Source organism: Capra hircus, unplaced genomic scaffold (assembly GCF_001704415.2).
Source record: "Capra hircus breed San Clemente unplaced genomic scaffold, ASM170441v1, whole genome shotgun sequence".
NCBI classification, from domain to species: domain Eukaryota; kingdom Metazoa; phylum Chordata; class Mammalia; order Artiodactyla; family Bovidae; genus Capra; species Capra hircus.
Genome location: NW_017189851.1, coordinates 358,441 through 377,213, shown reverse-complemented (window position 1 = coordinate 377,213; position 18,773 = coordinate 358,441). Strand labels below are relative to the sequence as shown.

At 64.4% G+C, this 18,773-nt stretch overlaps 2 protein-coding genes across 2 annotated transcripts; one reads left to right on the top strand and one right to left on the bottom strand.

Moving 5' to 3' along the window:
* The first annotated feature begins 357 nt into the window (after positions 1 to 357).
* CLDN5 (claudin 5) lies at positions 358 to 1,640 on the top strand. The gene has a single exon (XM_018044870.1). The coding sequence runs from the start codon at positions 479 to 481 to the stop codon at positions 1,133 to 1,135; it is 657 nt and encodes a 218-aa protein (XP_017900359.1). The 5' UTR covers positions 358 to 478; the 3' UTR covers positions 1,136 to 1,640.
* A 2,133-nt stretch (positions 1,641 to 3,773) lies between these two features.
* On the bottom strand, positions 3,774 to 18,766 carry CDC45 (cell division cycle 45). The gene is given in 20 exon segments (XM_018044838.1): positions 3,774 to 3,937; positions 4,933 to 4,998; positions 6,335 to 6,411; positions 6,721 to 6,839; positions 7,104 to 7,187; positions 7,260 to 7,398; positions 10,011 to 10,169; positions 10,725 to 10,823; positions 10,944 to 11,075; positions 11,376 to 11,495; positions 11,888 to 11,938; positions 12,343 to 12,404; positions 13,195 to 13,243; positions 13,680 to 13,735; positions 14,435 to 14,581; positions 15,318 to 15,455; positions 16,803 to 16,816; positions 16,819 to 16,894; positions 18,082 to 18,141; positions 18,252 to 18,766. Coding segments are annotated over 19 exon segments (1,698 nt in total). The 5' UTR covers positions 18,303 to 18,766; the 3' UTR covers positions 3,774 to 3,937; position 4,933.
* Positions 18,767 to 18,773: the final 7 nt, after the last annotated feature.

Genomic DNA, 18,773 nt, shown 5'->3' with positions numbered 1-18,773 from the left:
TTGGGGGAAGTCAGTGCAGATTCGGGGTCGTGCAGTTCCTGAAACGGCGAGGTGGGGCGCGCAGGGAGGTGGGGCGCGGAGCGTGCGCGGCCATCCCCGAATGCGCTCGGCCGAGACCAGGACAGCGGCGGGCCGGGGTCTGGGGCCGCGCCGGGGCTCCGAGCGGTTCCTCCCGCCCCCGCAGCCCGCTACCCCGCTACCCCGCTACCCAGGGCGCAGTTGTTTCTCTTACTCCGGCTGCCGGCGGTGCCAGCGATTGGCTGCGGACAGATGGCCGCGCGCGGATTGGCTGCCCGGGGCAGGGGGCAGGGCCGGGGTGGGGCAGAGTCCGCCCCCGAACCTTCAAAAGGGAAGCCCCCTCGAGACGCGCCCGCAGACCCGAGGCTGCACTGCGGGGCCGCGAGGCCTGGAGATCGAGGGAGTGAGCCGCTCGCGCCCCGAGGCCGCGGGCCGTCGGGCGCGCGTCTCTTCTCCAGCCATGGGGTCGGCGGCGCTGGAGATTCTCGGCTTGGTGCTGTGCCTGGTGGGCTGGGTGGGCCTCATCCTGGCGTGCGGGCTCCCCATGTGGCAGGTGACGGCCTTCCTGGACCACAACATCGTGACGGCGCAGACCACCTGGAAGGGGCTGTGGATGTCGTGCGTGGTGCAGAGCACCGGCCACATGCAGTGTAAAGTGTACGACTCGGTGCTGGCGCTGAGCCCCGAGGTGCAGGCGGCGCGCGCGCTCACCGTGGGCGCCGTGCTGCTGGCGCTCGTCGCGCTCTTCGTGACCCTGGCGGGCGCCCAGTGCACCACCTGCGTGGCCCCCGGCCCGGCCAAGGCGCGCGTGGCCCTCACGGGCGGCGCGCTCTACGCGCTCTGCGGGCTGCTGGCGCTGGTGCCGCTCTGCTGGTTCGCCAACATCGTGGTCCGCGAGTTCTACGACCCGACCGTGCCCATGTCTCAGAAGTACGAGCTGGGCGCCGCGCTCTACATCGGCTGGGCCGCCTCGGCGCTGCTCATGTGCGGCGGCGGCCTCGTGTGCTGCGGCGCCTGGGTCTGCACCGGCCGCCCCGATTTCAGCTTCCCGGTGAAGTACTCGGCGTCGCGGCGGCCGACGGCCACCGGCGACTACGACAAGAAGAACTACGTCTGAGGCGGGGCCGCGAGAGGGAGGACCGGCCGGGGGATCGGCCTCCGCTGGGGTGTGCCGCGCGCCGGCTCCGCGGAACTCGGGGCTCCGCGCCCACACTGGACTCTGGTCAGCGGCTCGCCCTCCCCCGCCGCCTGGCCGGCCTGGGCTGCGCCCTGCCCCGCAACGGCGATGCGCGCCCGGGAGGACTCGCGCAGTGACTTTCCCGCGCGGTGCTGGCCCCACCACGTGGGCAGGGCGCGCGTTCCTTCGGCTGTGTGGGTGCTGGACTGGAGATGCCCGCTCCCTCCCCAGGGGCTCCACACTTCAGAGGGACAGAGTGAGCCCAGGGGCCCCAGCCTGGACTGCCAGAGGGACGTTTACACCCATGGGCTGGACCTCCGTCTCACCCCCCGGACTTTGCCAGGCGACGCTTACAGACCCCAGACCCTGCGTGTGGGGCCGGGGCCCTGCCCACCTCCGCAGCCTGTAGGGGAGCGAGTCCTAGTAAACGGTTTGGATACCCTCCCACCTGTGTCCTCTCCTGTGTCACTTCCTGTGCCCAGCAGCCCCCTTCCATCCGCCCACCCACCTGATCTCTTCCCAATAAGCAAGCCTGGCCCTTTGGGAACTGGGAGACCCCATGGCCGCTTCTCAGGTCCCCTGCCATCTGGTTGCCTTCCCACTGGGTGGGAATAGCCGGGGGAGGCGTGGGTGCAGGGGCTGAGGCAGACCCCAGCAGGCGCTGCAGGTGGACCCAGCCGGCGTGGAGCGGGGGGTTGTTCCTGGGATGCAGGGAGTGCCAGGGCTGTGGGCTCTGCCGAGGGGACTGGGAGCCAGGCACCACCGGGCAGGTGCTTCCCACCTGCCTTCCCAGGGCTCAGCCATCCCTGGATCGCTCCCACGGGCAGGCATCTGCACAGTACCACCAAGGTCCCTGCTGCCAACGTGCAGTGGGGAGACGGGCTCTGGAGAGGGGGCTGCAGGTCGACAACCACGATGCCACGGGGAGGAGGCTCTGGCGGCTGGCTGCCCAGACTGAACTCCAGCCCCCCACCCTGGCTCCCTGCATAGGCCTGCGCCCACCCTGGTGTCCTGGCAGCCGGCCCACACCCGGGCAGCCGCCAGCATGTCCGTGCCAGCCCCTGCTGGGGGTGCCCGGAGACCTTCCTCCCAGGGCTGGGGCCCCCAGGAGCCGGTGCTGGCCCTAATCAGGCCTTGGCTGGGCACCCCACAAGGGCAGAGTGGGTCACACCTGTGACAGCCACCAAGAACTCAGTGCTCCCAGCCCTCTTCTAAGCACTCTGAATTAATGCATCTTCCCCACCTGCCAAAGGCCGGGGCAGGACAGTGGATGGGATCCTGGCTGCTGGAGGAGCTCCAGACCCGCCAGTGGGGAGGGCGTGGCACCTGCCCCAGTTCATGTCCAGGAGGCCTGGGTGCTGAGGGGGCTGAGATCATTAGGCTCCTGGGCTCCCGAGGCAAGGAGTCTCCCAGGCCTGGCCAGGCTGCCCATGGGGAGGGGCAGAACCTGAGGACGTGGCTCAGGGCAGCTGCTGTGAACTTGGCCCCGAGTCCCAGGACTTCCGGGGAGGCTGAACCGTCTAGGGGCGCAAGCTTCCCCCAGCAGGATGACCACAGAGGGGCCAGGCCCCTGGGCAGAGGCCCTTAGCAGCCTTGGTAGCATCGCCACCTGAGCCTGACCCGGAGCAGCCCCCAGGACGGGGCGTGTGTGGTCCTGGGCTCAGCCCGTCTGCCCTGGCCACAGGGCCCCACCAGCGCCAGGCACAGCACGTGGACACTGCCGAGCTGACTGCAGGCCCAGGTCCCCGCCAGGACCCTGAGTGGTCGCTGCCCAGCCCTGGTTCCTGCACACGGCCAGGGTGGGGAGCGTGGGGGCCCAGGGCCAGGCTGCCACCCCCACCCCAATCAGGGCAGATTTCCGACCCTCCCGGGCAGGGGCAGACTCCACTCGAGGAGCCGTGGCCCAGGGCAGCTACTGCACTGCCCACCCCCTCCCCCAGCCCCCCTGGAGACCTGGCTCCTCCACACGTTCAACTTCTGGACCTGATTTCTGGGCTGCTCCCACCAACCTAACGGCTGCCCAAGCCACTGTGCTTCCTCCAGCCTGCCTGCTCCCTGGGCACTCAACTCCAGGCAGAGGCCGGAGTGTCAGCCACGCGTGTGAAGGACGGTCTCCCAGCCAACAGGCCACCCTCAGCCCGCGCGGGTGCTCCGGGACAGCCCGTCCCACGGCTCCAGACCTGCAGGCCCGCCCAGCTTGGAGCTCCTGTAACAGGCCGCGGCTGACGCTGACCGCGAGAGCCCTTGGCCCCCCTTCCTGAACTGGGCGTCGTGCTCAGTCCCCGCCCGGGGTGCCGCAAAGCGGGGGCGCCTGGGCAGACAGGCGCTGGGGTGAGTGGAGGGTGGGCCTGGATGGGTGCGCGGTCAAGAGCGTGGGTCTGAGGCCAGTGGACAGAGGAAGCGGCCGGAGGCTGGAGCAGGTGGTCCTGTTGGCACCATGGTGGTCAGCGGGGGCGCTGGGGGCTGGGGCTCCACCCACGGCTGTCCAGGGAGCCCCGAGGTCACCCCCACGTGGACTTCCTGCTGGGCGGCAGGGTGCCCGGGACGCAGGCCCAAGGCGCCTCTGGACACAGAAGGCTCAGGGAACACCAGGTGCTGGCCCTGTGACCAGACCCAAGATCAAGGCGCCATTTTATTCCGTTAAAAACCACTGTCCCTGCATCTAAAACCACGTCCATAAGTTACAACCTAAATAAAATCCATGAATAAGTAGGAGGCGGTTCCTTCTGAAGAGATCAAACTCTGGAAAAGACAGAAAAGGAACGGTAAACGTAAACAGCTCTAACGCCTCCCCAGATCAGGCGGCGACCAGGCCCTCCGGCCGACTGGCTGCTTCGGAGCGGCCCGGCACTCACGGCCGGGGGTCCCTGCCGCCCGCCTGCCTGAGACCGGAGGCCACCTGGCCCAGCACCTCCTCCCCTGCGGATGCCGCCCAGGGCTGCCCCCCGCTCTCCCAGGCTGGCCCACCCAGGCTCCATGCGGCTCACACAGGACATGATGTCATCACTGGGCTGGCTGCAGGGAGGGGTCTGTCCCCAATGCCCGCCCCGCTGCAGAGACCCCCACTTGGAACCTTTGACGCAAGCCCCCACGGGCCCTTGCTGAGGCCCCGCCCTCCAGGCCCAAGGGGTGTTAACCCTGTCTCAGATGAGGACACGGGGGGCAGCCTGGTGAGGGTCCCCCACAGACTGCACAGGAGACCCAAATCTGACCCCAAGTCCCGTGCTCCCCCCGAGAGGGGCTGGGGTCCCGGAGGCCCCCGACTGTTCTCAGCAGAGCCACTGGAGCTCCCAGGCCGAGGTCAGCAGAGAACCAGGGGCTGGAGACTTCGGGCCGGCAGGAGGGACCCCCATACCCACATCAAAGCCAGGATAGGGCCTGTGTCCCAGCCAGGGCTCAGGGCGGGCCCGGGCCAGGCCTCTGCTGCGGGGGGCCTGGGCTGAAGGGCTCACTGGACAGAGCAGGACCCCGCCCATCTCCCAAGGGCCCCAGGTGACAGACGCCCTGCGGGTCCCAGCCCAGGGCCTGACCAACCCGGTGGCTGGAGCAGGGCAGACGCCAGCTCCCCCGAAGGGACCCCAGGAGCCTAATGAGCTCAGCCCCTCAGCACGGCCCTGCTAGTTTGGGCAGGCGGGCCCGGGCAAGGCGCTGTGCCCGTCTCCACAGGGCCCTGCCCGGCCTCGAGCGCGAGAGGCTGGGCTCTGTGGCAAAGCTCCAGAACAGCCTGCCCGACTCACCCTAGGAGAGCAGGGTCACGAGTGCGTCCAGGAACTTGCTGCGGTCCTCGGCCTTCAGCTCAATCACTGCGTTAATGAAAGGAAAACACCGCTGGAACAGGGCCGGGGCGGCCAGGGGCGCCGCTGACTCCCACGGCCCGGCGGCAACCCCCCCACATTCCACGCGCGCCTGGCTCCCTGGGCACTCTGCCCCACGTGGCCTGCTGAGCCCTCAGGAGGGGCAGGCTGGCCCAGCCACCCACCCGCCTGGGAGCGGGGGAGCCAAGCAGCTCGGCCCTGGAGGCCCCAGCCTGGGGAAGCCGGGGCGTCCTGCCGGCCAGCCAGTACCACCTGTCCAGTCCCAGGTCTGAAATGGGAGGAGGGGGCTGCCGCTGGGGGGACCGCCTCCACGAGGCTGCAACGAGAATGGCCTGGCGGGAAGACGCCAGCTCCAGAGCCCGGAGGCCGTGGGGGGAAGGCAGGTCTCGGGCCTCAGTCACATCTGACTCTGCGACCCCATGGCCCGTAGCCCGCCAGGCTCCTCTGTCCGTGGGATTCTCCAGGCAGGAACACTGGAGAGGGCCGCTATGCCCTCCTCCAGGGCAATTCCCGCTCCCGGATGGAGCCCCCGTCTTTCGCATCTCCTGTCCCTGCAGGCGGGGTCCTGCCCGCTGCGCCACCTGGCTTGGCTGCCAGGCCTGTCTCGTGAGGGACCCCTGGCTGTGGCCCACGGGCTCCAGAGCACATGCCTGGCAGCTCCGCAGCACCTGGGCGCCCAGCTCCCCAACCAGGGGTTCGAACCCTGCTCCCCACGTTGCAAGGCCGATTCTCAGCCACTGAACCAGCAAGGAAGTCCGTGGAAGTGGGCTTTTAAAGAGGTGACCAGGTTACTGGGGGTCACGATGGAGGGACCTGAGCTGGTCTGACGAGAACCCTTGTGGGAGAGAAGAGCATAGACCGGGGGGGACGCCAGCATCTACACACCCAGCAAAGGTGCCTCGGGGCACAGCCCTGCGACACCCTGACCAGCCGGCCCCCCGCACGGTGCGGAGTCCGTCTCCGCGATCTCATGCCCCCACCCGCCGCGCCGCTCTGCTACAGCGGCTTGGGCCCACCGCCCTGCGGCGCAGCCCCTCACGTCGGAGAGATGGACAGCAGACAGAGACGGACAGCAGACAGGCACGGACAGCAGACAGGGCCGAAGGTGACCCCACCCCGCCCTGGGCGCCCGGAGGCCGCAGGTGGTGTGCACGCGGGCAACCCCCAAGGGTCGGCCCCCGCAGCCTCCGCTGGGCAGCCTCGAGGGTCTGGGGGAAGTGGCCTCAGGCTGGACCGTGAGGCTGGGCCGGGGCGCAGGCCCCAGGTAGCAGGGCTGCTGGCAGGGGCCCCGGGCGCCTCACGGGTGCCATGCAGGGACGCTCACCCGAGAGATCGAAGTGGTTGTGCAGTGCCCGGGAGTTGGTGCCCTCCGCTGCCTTCTCAAACGCCCGGCCGAAAAAGCTGGGGACACAGAGGCGTGCTCGCCGGCCCCTACCCAGGGCCTCAGGCCACTCTGGATGGCCACTGCCCCCCACCGGCCCCAAGCCCAGCCCTACTCAGAACCCCGGGCGGGCGTGCCCGCAGCACCCCCCATGCCCCGCGGAGCTGTGTGGGGTGGGGTCCCAGGCACGCAGGGCGGGGTGGGATGGACCAGGGGAGGGGAGGGGGCGCAGGGTGCTGGGGGGCAGGCCCGCCCTCCTCGAGGTGGAAAAGGCTGCCCCTGGCCTGGCACTGAGGCTGGAACCCCCCAGGCCCGGCCCCTGGACCCACTTCTTCCTGTCCGAGCTGTCGGTCTCTGGGGGGATGCCCACCATAGTCACGGTGGCCTGCTCCGCACTCAGGGGGGCGGCCATCACCAAGGGCAGCAGCTTGCAGCGCCGGTTCTTTGTCTGCTGGGGGGAAGTGTACCTCGATCACGGGGGGAAGTGTACCTCGATCATGGCCTGTGCCCAGGTGAGCGGCCCCAGCGCCCAGGAGCCCCGAGACGCCCGAGTCCCAGGCCACTGCCCCAGCCTCCGGGGCCCCCGGCTGCTCCCCGCAACTGCTCCAGGTCCCGACGCGGCTGTCACCTCCTGCAGGAGGCCCTCCCAGGCCCATGTCTCCCCACCCGCCTCTGCTGAACAGGACCCCAGCCCGAGGCCCCCCACCCTTACCGAGCACACGAAGGATTTGAGCAGGTGTCTGCTGAGCAGGCTCAAGGAGGCGGGCTTGGAGAACAGCGCCACGTCCGGGGTGCCCTGTGGGTGCAGGGCGGGCAGTCAGGGGCGTCCAGAGCGCCCTGGCAGGGGTGTGCGCGCAGGGGAGCTGACCTCCATGAGGGCGCAGTACAGGAAGGGCCCCTGGGAGACGACGAGGTTGGTGCAGAGGCAGCTGGCGATGGTCTGCTGCGTGGCGCGCAGCTGCCGCTTGGCGAGCTCCAGGCCGAGGTACAGCTTGTCCAGGTTACCCCTGCAACGGCAAACGCGCGGTGGCGCCACAGGCTAGTGGGGGCACCCAGCTCCCATGTGAGAAGGAGCGACGGTCTTCATCCACGGGGATGGACGTCACGGGGAGGGGCTGGTGTCGGAGGACAGGAGACTGGAAGCCAGCAGAGGTGCCCTGCAGGGCTCTGACGGGGAGGTGGGGGCGCCAGGGGCCTTCCCCACTGTGGAGCAGTGAGGCCTTCAAGCGAACCTCCACACCCAGCAGGCGAGGACCCTGAAATGCCACACTGGCTCCCCACCTGCCAAGACGAGGCCGTGCCTTCCACCCGCACGCCGTCCCCAGAGACCCAGCGCTTGCCGGGCACCCGCAGCACTGCCCGGCGCCCAGAACTGGGACTGAGGAGCACCAGACATTCGAGAAAGACCTGCAGCCCGAAACAACGGCCCTAGAGCAGGCTGGGATGGCCTGGAGCCAGAGGCGCGCTCGAAATGAGGGCCACTGGTGTCTTCAGAGAGACCTGGGCGATATGGTCACAGACCGAGAACAGGGCGCTACGGACAGGGAGCAATCGGAGGCTGAGGCGTGTCTGTGGAAGGGACGATGACGAGGCCCTGAAGGCTACAGGGTAAAGTCCAGAAGAGCCCTCACACAGACGAGACAGACAGCGGGAGGCAGCAGGCAACCCCGAGACTGAGAGGCTGAGCATCCTTCCAGGGGCCCAGGAGGACCTAGAAACAGGCGTGTTGGGGCGGGCGCCGGGGGGGACAGTAAAGACTCACCCAAAAGCTCAGCCTAGTGATGAAACGGCACCCACCCCACCCACCACAGACCTCCTGCTCACTGAGAACTGGAAAAGGCCCCCGAGGACTGCTGGCGGGGTCTGGGGCGCACTTACAGAGAAACAACCAAAACGGCTTGGACCTCCACTCGGCACCACAGGCGGCGGGGGGGCGGGGAGGACCCCGAATTCCGCACAAGCCAGACCAGCACCCAGACGAGGGTGGAGGACGCTGTCAGACATGCTAGGGCACAGAGCCTTTCCCTCAGCAGCCCCTGCTTCAAGACCCGCCTGAGAATCACACTCCTGCAAAACGACGGAGTGCAGACAGCCGAGGAGCCCGGGGGCACCGTCTGGGTGGCGGACGGCAGGCCTAATGGCCTGGAGCCGAGGTCACAGCCCCAGGCTCTCCTGGACAGAAGGCGCTGGGGATGAGAGCTGGGAAACCGGATGCCGTGAAGGAGGCTCCAGGGAAAACAAAGAGCTGCGCGGCCGGAAGGAACGCGGTCACTGCCCAGGTGGCTCAGACGGTGAAGGGTCCTCCCGCAAAGCGGGAGACGCGGGTTCAATCCCTGCGTCAGGAAGGTCCCCTGGAGGAGGCAATGGCAACCCACTCCAGTCTTCTAACCTGGAGAACCCCATGGACAGAGGAGCCTGGCCAGATACAGTCCATGGGGCCGCAAAGAAGTGGATACAGCCGAGTGACTCACACACACACACACCCTGCGTTAGTGACTCTGGGATATTTCATCAGCCCAACCACGAACCACTGCTCACTGAGCTTCATCCCTTAGAATCAACCCACGGCCACAGGAGAGACAGCTCACGTTCGGTCCTCTGCCCGCGATTCAGCGTTACCAACCGTGAACACATGGGAGCGTTTTCACATCTGGAGAGGTGCGGGGGAGGGGAAAACGAGGGATGCCAACAACCTTTCCTCACCGACCGGGGAGGAGACCCAGACGTGAGAACACTAAAGCTGAGAAGCAGCTAACAATAGAGGCAGCACTGTCTGGACGGGGGAAGGCACACAGACGGGGCTGCGCGCTCTGCTGCGGCAGGAAGTCCCCGGACAATGGCCGAGGCTGGCCCACCGGCTCTAAGACGGGTGGGGACGGCCGACGGTACAGTGTTTGGACTTTCCCATACTCCTAGATAAAGACGGAGCAGCGATGTTATAGAACCAGTGACCTTTGGTTCTCAGACTCACACTCAGAACGCAGGGGAGCGACAGTCCTGCCCGTGAGCGGAGCGCAGGGGGAGGAGGCCCCCAGCTGGCCGGCAGCCGCACTGCCAGCACCAGAGCAGGGCCGGCAGGGGCGCAGAGGCCGACGGGAGACGGGAGAGCCAGGCAGCCGCGGGCAGAGGCCAGGGGCCGGGGCAGGCCCCCCGGAACAGTCAGGAAGGCTGAACGCCCAACACACGCAAAACGGCCCAATCTGGTCACAGTCACCGACAGGAACAAGGGCAAGGAGGATGGCCTCGCTCTCTAGAAGGAAGGTTAACTAGAAAGACGTGTCCTCAGAGGCCCAGAACCATAACGTCCTATTTCGAAACAAGTCAGAAGACAGTTAAAGACGGCGTGTCTCAGGAAGTGGGACAGGGAAAGGTCAGAAATGGAAGGAAAACACTTCAGAAAAGAAGACCAGACTAAAAGAGAGAGAGGCGCCCGAAGAGGCACGGGAGGCGAGGCAGAGGAGGAGTCTAAGGGTCAGTCGGAAGGGAAGCACGCCCCCCGAAGCGGCCGCGAGTCTCCCGCGTCCCGCCCCGCCCGCGGCTGGGGGCCTCCACGGCAGGGCGGGGCGGGGGCGGGAGTGCCCGGTGCGGGCTGGGCCGCGGCCGCGGCCGCGTCCACTACCTGGAGAGGCTGTCCAGGGCCTGTGTGAAGCTGTCCGTCCCGGAGCCGTGCTCGGGGCTCTCCATCAGCGACATCGTGGCGAAGACCACGTCGCTGGCCAGGAACTTGTGCTTGAAGCCAAAGCAGACGCTGAAAGTCTGGACGCGCACGTCCTTCATGCTGCAGCGGGACAAGCGACGGGGCGCCGTCTGCATGTGCCCGCGGCGGCCTGCGCTGGGCCAGCTCGCGGGCCGGCACCCCCCCCCCCCCCGCCCCCACGGATTCTCACGGCATGGCCCTTCTGGCCAGAGAACAGGCAGGGCAGGAGGCCTGCACACCAGCCCTGCAGCAGGGATGCTGAGCGCCCGGCACCAGGCCGTCAGCTCTTGGGGAGCGGCAGGAGCTGGCTGTGTGTGCGCAGGGGGCGGGGCGTCCCAGGACGCCAGGAGCAGCCAGGCCCGTGCCCTCCAGCAGGGCCAGCAGATCCGCTGGGCACACCTCGGCTGAACCCGGCCCCAGTGGGATCCCAGGGTCCAGAGACAGACAGGCCCGGCTGACTGCAAACTTCTGCCTGCCGGCCCCAATTCTAGGCTTTTCAGGTACTTTAAGAAGTCCTGTTTTTAACCCAAAGGGAAGATCCCAATCGTTTCTGTATTCTCATTGTCTGCGTTATTCTCAGAAGGTGGCTAAAACTGAAACCCTGACAGAGTTTAATCCACAGAAATTTGAGTTTACCCAAACTTATTTGCAGACTCTTCAATCATCTCCCGCAAATTTTCCTTCAAGGAAACGTCCATGGATTGAAACTTCTGCTTCACCTGTTTGAGAGGGAGACTGGGGAGGGGGCGCTTGGTCACAGGAGGCGCGAACCCTGGCCGCCACTCCAGAAGGACCAGATCTGTGCCTCTGCGGGGTGGGTGGGGGGTCACAGGGCGGGGCCTCGGGGACGCTCACCCCACATCTGCGAGGAACTCCTGCAGCCGCTTCTGCCCGTGCAGGGACCAGAGCTTGAACCTGGCCGCCGTGTAGCACGTGTTGCACAGGCTGTCGTGGAGCGACCAATGCTGGTAGAGCGCCAGGCGGAGGCTGGGCCCGCGTCAAGGAGCTGCGGCTGCGCAGTGACCCGCACCCGCCCGGCCCGCCACCGGCACCACCAGACACCCCGGGGCCCTGGCGCTGCCCGATCTCAGCGGCACTTAACCCGGACACAGGGCCTAGGAGGCGCGATGCAGAGAGATCAAGGGGACCCTGTGGCCACACCCCACCCGGAATCTCCAGCTCCGGCCGGCCCAAGACACAGGGCGCTCCTGAACACAGCGCAGCCTGCGCCCGCGGGGCCCTCCCGAGCCTCTGGTCCTGGGGATGCGGGCGGGGCGGCGAGGATACTCGTACTCAAAGGAGATGCGCGCGCAGTCCACGGAGAGCGCGTGAGCCTCGTCCTCGTGCCGGTGGCTGTGCCGGGACACGTGCCGCTGCAGCGCGCCCACGTCAGTCACGTACTTCACCCTGGAGAACAGCACGCCTGGGCTCGCCGCCCCGCCCACTGGGCTCGCCGCCCCGCCCACTGGGCTCGCCGCCCCGCCCACTGGGCTCGCCGCCCCGCCCACTGGGCTCGCCGCCCCCCCACTCCCCCCCCCCCACGGCTCGCCGCCCCCCCACTGGCTCGCCGCCCCGCCCACTGGGCTCGCCGCCCCGCCCACTGGGCTCGCCGCCCCGCCCACTGGGCCCGAGCAAACCCCCCGCGGCTCCCGCTGCTGAGAGTCCACACAAGGCCACACAGGACTGACCCCAGGCCCACAGCAGGCCCTCCTCACAGGGCCCTGCAGGGACGCGGCCCCCCAGCCCCTCCGGCAAGCCCCCTGCGGCCGACCTCAGGCAGCCTGGGGATGCGCCCTTACTGGGTGATTTTGTCTTGCACCCACTGGCCCGTGAGTCCAACGATGGCCCACCTGGAGGGAGAGGACGCAGCTGTGAACGGGCGGGCGGCACTCGCGGGCACCTCTGGCCAGTGGGGTCTGACCCAGACGCTCCACTGCACCAGGCCCCCAGCAGACCCGGAGGTACCTCACGGGCACCCCTGCCCTGGAGCTCACCGCCCGCCAGGGCTGCAAAGGTGCCAGGCGGCACGTGGGCTTGCTCAAACCTCACATTCACGTTTGCTGGGCAGCAAGGCCGAGCGGTCAGCTGGGAAGGGCTGATGGCCCAGGCCCCACCCCCGGACCCTCTGTGCCCGTGACGCTCCGCTGTCCCCCCCACCAGGCCCGTGCACAGCGCACGGCGGGGCCGCAGCCAGCACTGGCAGGGGGCCCGACCCGGCCGCGGGGGGCCTGGCTGCTCAGAGGGACTCACGCACCACAGCATGTCGCTCAGGTCCTTGGACATCAGCCACGCCAGGTCGAACATCACCATGGCAGCCTACAAGAGAGACGGGCCTGAGGCGGGGGTCCTGCTCAGGGCAGGGCCCAGCCCACGCTGCCGGGGCCCTGATGTCCCATGCAGAGTTGGGGGTGGGGGAGAAGGGTCCGATTGGGAGCCCTAAACCCTGTCTGCCCTGAGACTCCAGGTCTCCTTCAGCAGCTCTGAAGAGACTGGCCTCCATGGGAGCGTCAAGCATCTGAGGGGCCGGGCGTCCGTTCCCACCCAGACTGCCTGCCCACCTGCGCCTCAGCACCCTCCGCTTGCTGGAACAGGAGGACTGTCCTGTAGAGGCCAGCGGGGCCCCAGCCACACAAGGGCTCTGGAAATACGGGCTGAGAGTCAGGGCCCCAGGACCAGACCCTAAGACTAGACACAGCATGCTTCACTGGAAATCTATTTTCTGGGGTTCCTCAAGATCCCGAGCTGTGCTCAGCGACCTCTAGCTGATACGATGTGTCTTTCGTACGAAATTCGTCCCAGGACACACAGATGCTGACGGGCCTGTGCGAGCCCAGAGTCCCAGCCCCCTGCACAGACCAACAGGCCTGTTCAGTGTTTCTCACGATGAGCAGAAACAACAGCTGTCATTCCCCTGGGCAGCCCCAGCCTGAGGGATGTTTCACCCAGGAGAGGCCCAGGGCTCACCCCTCCCGGGCCACACAGAGGCAGCTGTGGGGCGGGGAGAGGCCTCAAAGCCGCGCGCCGTCCTGCTCCTGTCCTGCCCGTTCTAGGACAGTGGCCCCCAGAGTGCGGCCGGGACCGCGCGCGCGCGCCCGCCTGTACCCACCGACGTCCCGTGATACTCGTACTGCTCGTAGTCAAAGAGGATGTCTCTCCTGCAAGGACACAAGACGCCGGGTCTTCACCAGGAAGCAGAACAGGAAGAAAACATTGGGGAGGACGCTAAAACCCGACGGCACCCAAGAAACACGGTTTGCAGGGCAAAGAGGCGTCTGGGCAGCTTGAGTCTCTTTCACACGCCTGCGAGACGCTTCACACAGCTGCCCTCCATCCGATTTGTGAGTTTGTAAACTGAAGTATCTATACTCAGAAATCACGACAGTAAAGGGCCAGGGCATCACCCCCAGTGGACAGCGTGTTTGGGAGACCTGGGGGCCGGCCTGGCCCTCGCGGGACCAGAAGCGAAACGGAGGGGCCCACACGCCATCCTGCAGGCACTGGCCCAGAGGCGCTCAAGCAAGCCTGTGACCCTAACGTGGAGCAGAGACGGGCACTGCTGACCTGCCTTCCCGCCACTGGACACAGTCTCACCTCCGGGCCTCCCACTCTCTCCGCTGTCTCCTCTTCAGGGTTCGCTCTGCGATCTCCTGACCACAACAAAGAGAACAGAGGGCTGAGAAAGAGCCAGGGGCTCAGCCCCAGCCTGGGAGGGTTCTGAGCCGATGGCAGGCCAGCGGGCGGGCGGGGGCACCAGCAGGCGTCTCTGTGGTGACGGTGGCGTCCCATGTCCCGACTATTTCAGAGGCTGTGACAGGTCACCGTCAGGGACACGGGCAAAGCACACACGTGCTTTCAACTCATTTCTGACACATGTGTGTGGCTCTGCCGTGATGTCAGAACCAGCTTATAAAGGCAAGTGATGGTCCTGACGAGGGACCTTCCGGAGCGTGATGCAACGTCTCCCTATCACGTGACTTCACACTTCTGTCAAATCTCATGGAACTGTACACCTGGTGAAGGTTATTATGCAAAACCCCCAGGTTTCGTTAGTAAACTAACAAAGAACTCTCTGACCTTCCCCACAGAGCTGAGCGGCGTCCTGTACCCTGCCCTCACGCCTGTGGGACTCCCAGGCTGGTCAGAAGGGCTCAGACGGCTCAGTTAGAAAAAACAAACAAACCAACCCAATTAAAAAGTGGGCAGGAGGCCCAAACAGACACTCTGCCCAGAGTTGGCGCCCACACCCGCTGCCCTGCAGCTCTGCCTGGGCCCGCAGGCTCTGGGCTGACCCCTGGTCTTCCGGAGTGACCAGCTCCTTAAGACCGGGGTGAAAGGCCCAGACCCACCTCCTCCAGCCGTGTGCGCTTCTCAGAGGGCTCTGACCCCTCATCGCTTTCATTTCCCGAATGTTCTTCATCCTCCTCTTCATCCCGAAAGATGTCTTCATAGGCGGGAACTTCAAGGTCATCATCTTGTTTAATGAGCAGTTTGATCTATGATTAAAACACAAAGCCATCAACCTCCATCTAGCCATCACCCGTTTTCTCTCCCAGAATCTTACCTCCTGAATTTGCACCCCACTCAGTACCCAGAAAGTACGGAGCCTGCAGACGGAACGCCTGCACAGTCACTCAGGTCTGGATAAAACACTCCCTCTTAGGCCCACACTCAGCCAGCAAAACGAACACCTTGCACCTCAGCCTCCGACCAAGGACACAGAGACCCGTGACCTTGCAGCGAGCAAGAGTGCTGTCCCTGAAAGTGGTCCTTCGTGAGAGGGTTTCAGGGCTGAGGCTACTGTGGGTGCGTGCCCACGGGCGGCTCAGAGAGCTCACATGAGAGGGCACACCAGGCTCGCCGGGCCCCACACGACCGTCCTGGACCCCACACCACCCGGGTAGCCAGGGAGCGTCCTGCCCCATTTACAGGGCGGTGCCTCTGAGGTCCCAGTAGTCAATAAAGCCGGCTGGCCTGAGCTCCAAGTGCACCCAGAGTAGGTTCCGGACCCTGTGCCTCCTGGGTCAAGTGAGTCCCACACACGCCTTCTGAGCACCTCCGAGGGAGGTGACGTGTTTCTCATCAGAGATGGACAAGACCAGGGCCTGTCCTCGGGCTGCTCCAGCCCCTGTAGGCAAGGGGGACACATGCCTTGCCAGGAACACCAGGCCTGACGCTGTGGCATGAAAGGAACAGACTGACGGATGGGCGAGCTCATGGAGTCCGGCCTACCTGGGTGTCGTTGTACACGTTCACAACATTGACTGGCCTGTGAGTGTCACACACGAAAAACACAGCCTCTTCATCGGGTTGAAGGATATCCAGCAGATCCACGTTCGCGCCACAGTTTATGAGGACGAAATAGCGGAACTGGACAAAGGAGAGGGGCGCGGTGAGCAAGCGCGCAGGGCAGGCCATCTGCTTCAGCACCAGGCCCGCGTCCTGCAGGGACTCGGCAAGCCCGATGCACGGCAAGGGGCTCCAGATGTGGCCACAGCTGGCCTGTGCCGAGTGCTTTAACAACCCCACGCACAAGTTCATTTCCAGGACGACACTGTGACGTGGGCACCATGACTGTCCTGCCTCCGAGGAGTAGGCAAAGGCCGAGTCTCCTCTGGCCTCAGGCGTGGGGTTCAGAAGATGTGGACAGACCTAGAGTTCAAATGCACGGCGGGGCCCCGCCCGACCTGTCACTCACTCTCCTGCGACAGACTCCTCTCTGCGCTGGCAGCACTGCACCGGGGCAGATCCAGCAAGTCTGAGGCAGCTCGCATTTAACAAGCACCTGAATATTAAGTGGGCTTCCCGGTGGCTCAGAGGGTAAAGCGTCTGCCTGACAATGCAGGAGACCCAGTTCAATCCCTGGGTCGGGAAGACCCCCTGGAGAGGGAAATGGCAACCTGCTCCAGTATTCTTGCCTGGGAAGTCCCATGGACAGAGGAACCTGGTGGGCTACAGTCCATGGGGCTGCAAAGAGTTGGACACAGCGGAGCAAGTAACACTGAATATTAAGTAAAGCTGTTGGTCACATCCTATCACCACAGAAAACTCTTTCCCTGTAAATACGATCTGGCATAGGCCCCTCTCATGAAGACAGGAGCACCAGGTGAGGGCCTGTCTCTGCCAGACAGTCCTCGTTGCAGCCAGAAACTCTGGGACCCTCTTCCAGACAGCAGCCCCTCCCTGGGGGCGCTGGGGTCTCAGATGTCCTGTCTCTCATCATAGCTCCATGCAGAGCTGAGACGCTACCTGGGCTCTACTGCCCAAATTCCAAAGGGAGAAAGTATGTTTCTGAATTTCCAGTTGCAAACTGGGATATACTTCTTGGAAAAATAAATGTGAAATAATGGTCTAATGTAAAGTAATTTTAACCAAGCTGTACCAGAAACCACCTTCCAAATTCCAAGCACCTGAAAGTGCAATGTGTCTAAACACAAGTTCAAAGCTAGAGATTGCCCATATTCGCTATCTTGTTTTTGCTGTAATTTTGTCTCTGCGATTGGAGGGTAAGTCACCCGCACACAGAGCTCACTCTCTCTTCTGTGCGGCCTAAGAAAGTCGATAGTTAGAAACACACAGAAGCCACTGTAGAAATGTTGCGTTCTTTACCACCAGCACCACTTGGGAAGCCCCATCGTAGAAACAGAAAGAGTGCTCAGTGTTAAGAAGCTGCAACTGAGAGACAGAGCCCAGTATTCTCAAATGCACCTCTCATACCTGTTCTTTATGTCTAGAAATGCAGTTTCAAGCTCTTGCCACCCAGAAACTGGAATCAGCGTATACTGCACGTGGTCACACTGGAACAGGGCCTGGAGACGGAGTATTTTCAATCCATGTTGAAATGCACACAAAAAGAAAAAAATAAGATGGGCTGAGAGACAACAGATGCTAACATAAGTTCAGTGAAATGTTGACGTCAGCAAAGAGGTAACAGAAACATGATAGTTCACTGAACTGTACTTCAGCTTTGCTGACCATCATCAAAGGAAAACACTGCTGAAAAACTTGGTATTTCTAGGTTTTCAGTGAGTTAATTCCTGACCCAAGGGCCTGACCAAAGCTCACGTAAGCCTTGCTTGCGTGACCGCACGCTCGGTCATTTAGGCCTGACTCTTTGAAACCCCGTCAACGGTAGCCTGCCAGGCTCCATGGGGTTCTCCAGGCAAGAATACTGGAGTGGGTTGCCATTTCCTGCTCCAGGGAATATTCCTGACCGAGGGATTAAACCCCCATCTCCTGCACTGCAGGTGAATTCTTTACTGCTGAGTCATCAGGGAACCCCTGAACCATATTTAAAACCGAACAACTACGATCTTTCCTCAGCACTGAAGAATTGATGCCTCACACTCTGGTGCTGCAGAAGGCTCTTGAGAGTCCCTTGGACAGCAAGGAGATCAAACCAATCAATCCTAAAGGAAATCAACCCTGAACATTCACTGGAAGGACTGATGGTGAAATGCCAGTGCTTTGGCCACATGATGAGAAGAGCTGACTCATTGGGAAAGACCCTGATGCTCGGCAAGATCTGAGGCAGGAGAAGGGGATAACAGGATCAGATGGTTGGATGGCGTCACTGACTCAATGAACGTGACTTTGAGTAAACTCCAGAAGATGGTGAAGGACAGGGAAGCCTGGTGCGCTGCAGTCCATGGGGTCACAAAGAGTCGGACATGACCGAACAACGCTTTTTCCTATTACGCTAAGGAGTCAGTATCTCCAGAACCCCTGATGACACCCCAGTGCCCTCACTGTCAGATTCTTCTGCCTCGAACCCCAACGGCGAGAAGGCGCCCCACGCCTGCCGGTCTCTCCAACGCAGCCGTTCTGTGCCCAGCTGTGCCTTCGGCCGGCTTCTCCTCTAACCCACCTAACGCAGTCCCTCCCAGGGCGCAACCTGGCGGGAGTCCCCGCCGCAGGCCGAGCTCCCGCCCCGCTCCACCCCTCGCGCCTGCCCCCGACCCCCGCGGCCCTCGCCGGCCCAGCCAGCCGGCCTCACCTGAAGGATCTTGCAAGCGCACAGAGCGTCCACGTCCGAGGCCACGAAGAGAAGGACCCTCTGTCGGGAGGAGAGCGGGCTGAGAGCGGCCCCGAGAACCCCGGCCCCTCCCGCCCCCACGGCCGCGCGCCCTCGTCCCTTCCCCGTCTCAGAGCCCAGGAAGGGCTCACCTGGCTCTGGACCACCTCGTAGAACTCCTTGCGGAAGTCGGACACGAACATGACCGCGGCGCCTGGACACCCCGGGACGGGACTCTGCGAGCCTGACCGCCGTCAAGACTCCCGCCAAGTCCGGGCTCTCCCGATCGCCCCGGGGGCCAGCCAATCGCGACTCAGGTCCCCGCCTCTCCGCCCTTCTGATTGGCCCCGCTTTTCTGATCGACACTTAGGCTCCGCCATTCACGACAGGACTGCTCCGGCCCGCCCCTAGAGGATCGTCCTCCGCCGGCTGCACGCACTGCGGTCGCGCGACTCCCGTGCGACTCCGGTTCTCCAGACACGCTACGCTCCGTACACTTTACTTTGGGGGGAAAAAAATGCCCACTCCCCCCTCCAACTGGAACCTCCGGGTTAAAGAAACCTCGCCACAAACTAAATTCCTGTACACTTCAGGAATTCCCTGAGGAAGGAGATGGCAACCCCCTCGAGTACTGTTGCCCGGGAAATTCCACGACGGAGGAGCCTGGGGGCCAC

Excerpts from the sequence above, each read along its gene's own strand:
- CLDN5 (XM_018044870.1), top strand. The coding sequence starts at position 479 with ATGGGGTCGGCGGCGCTGGAGATTCTCGGCTTGGTGCTGTGCCTGGTG.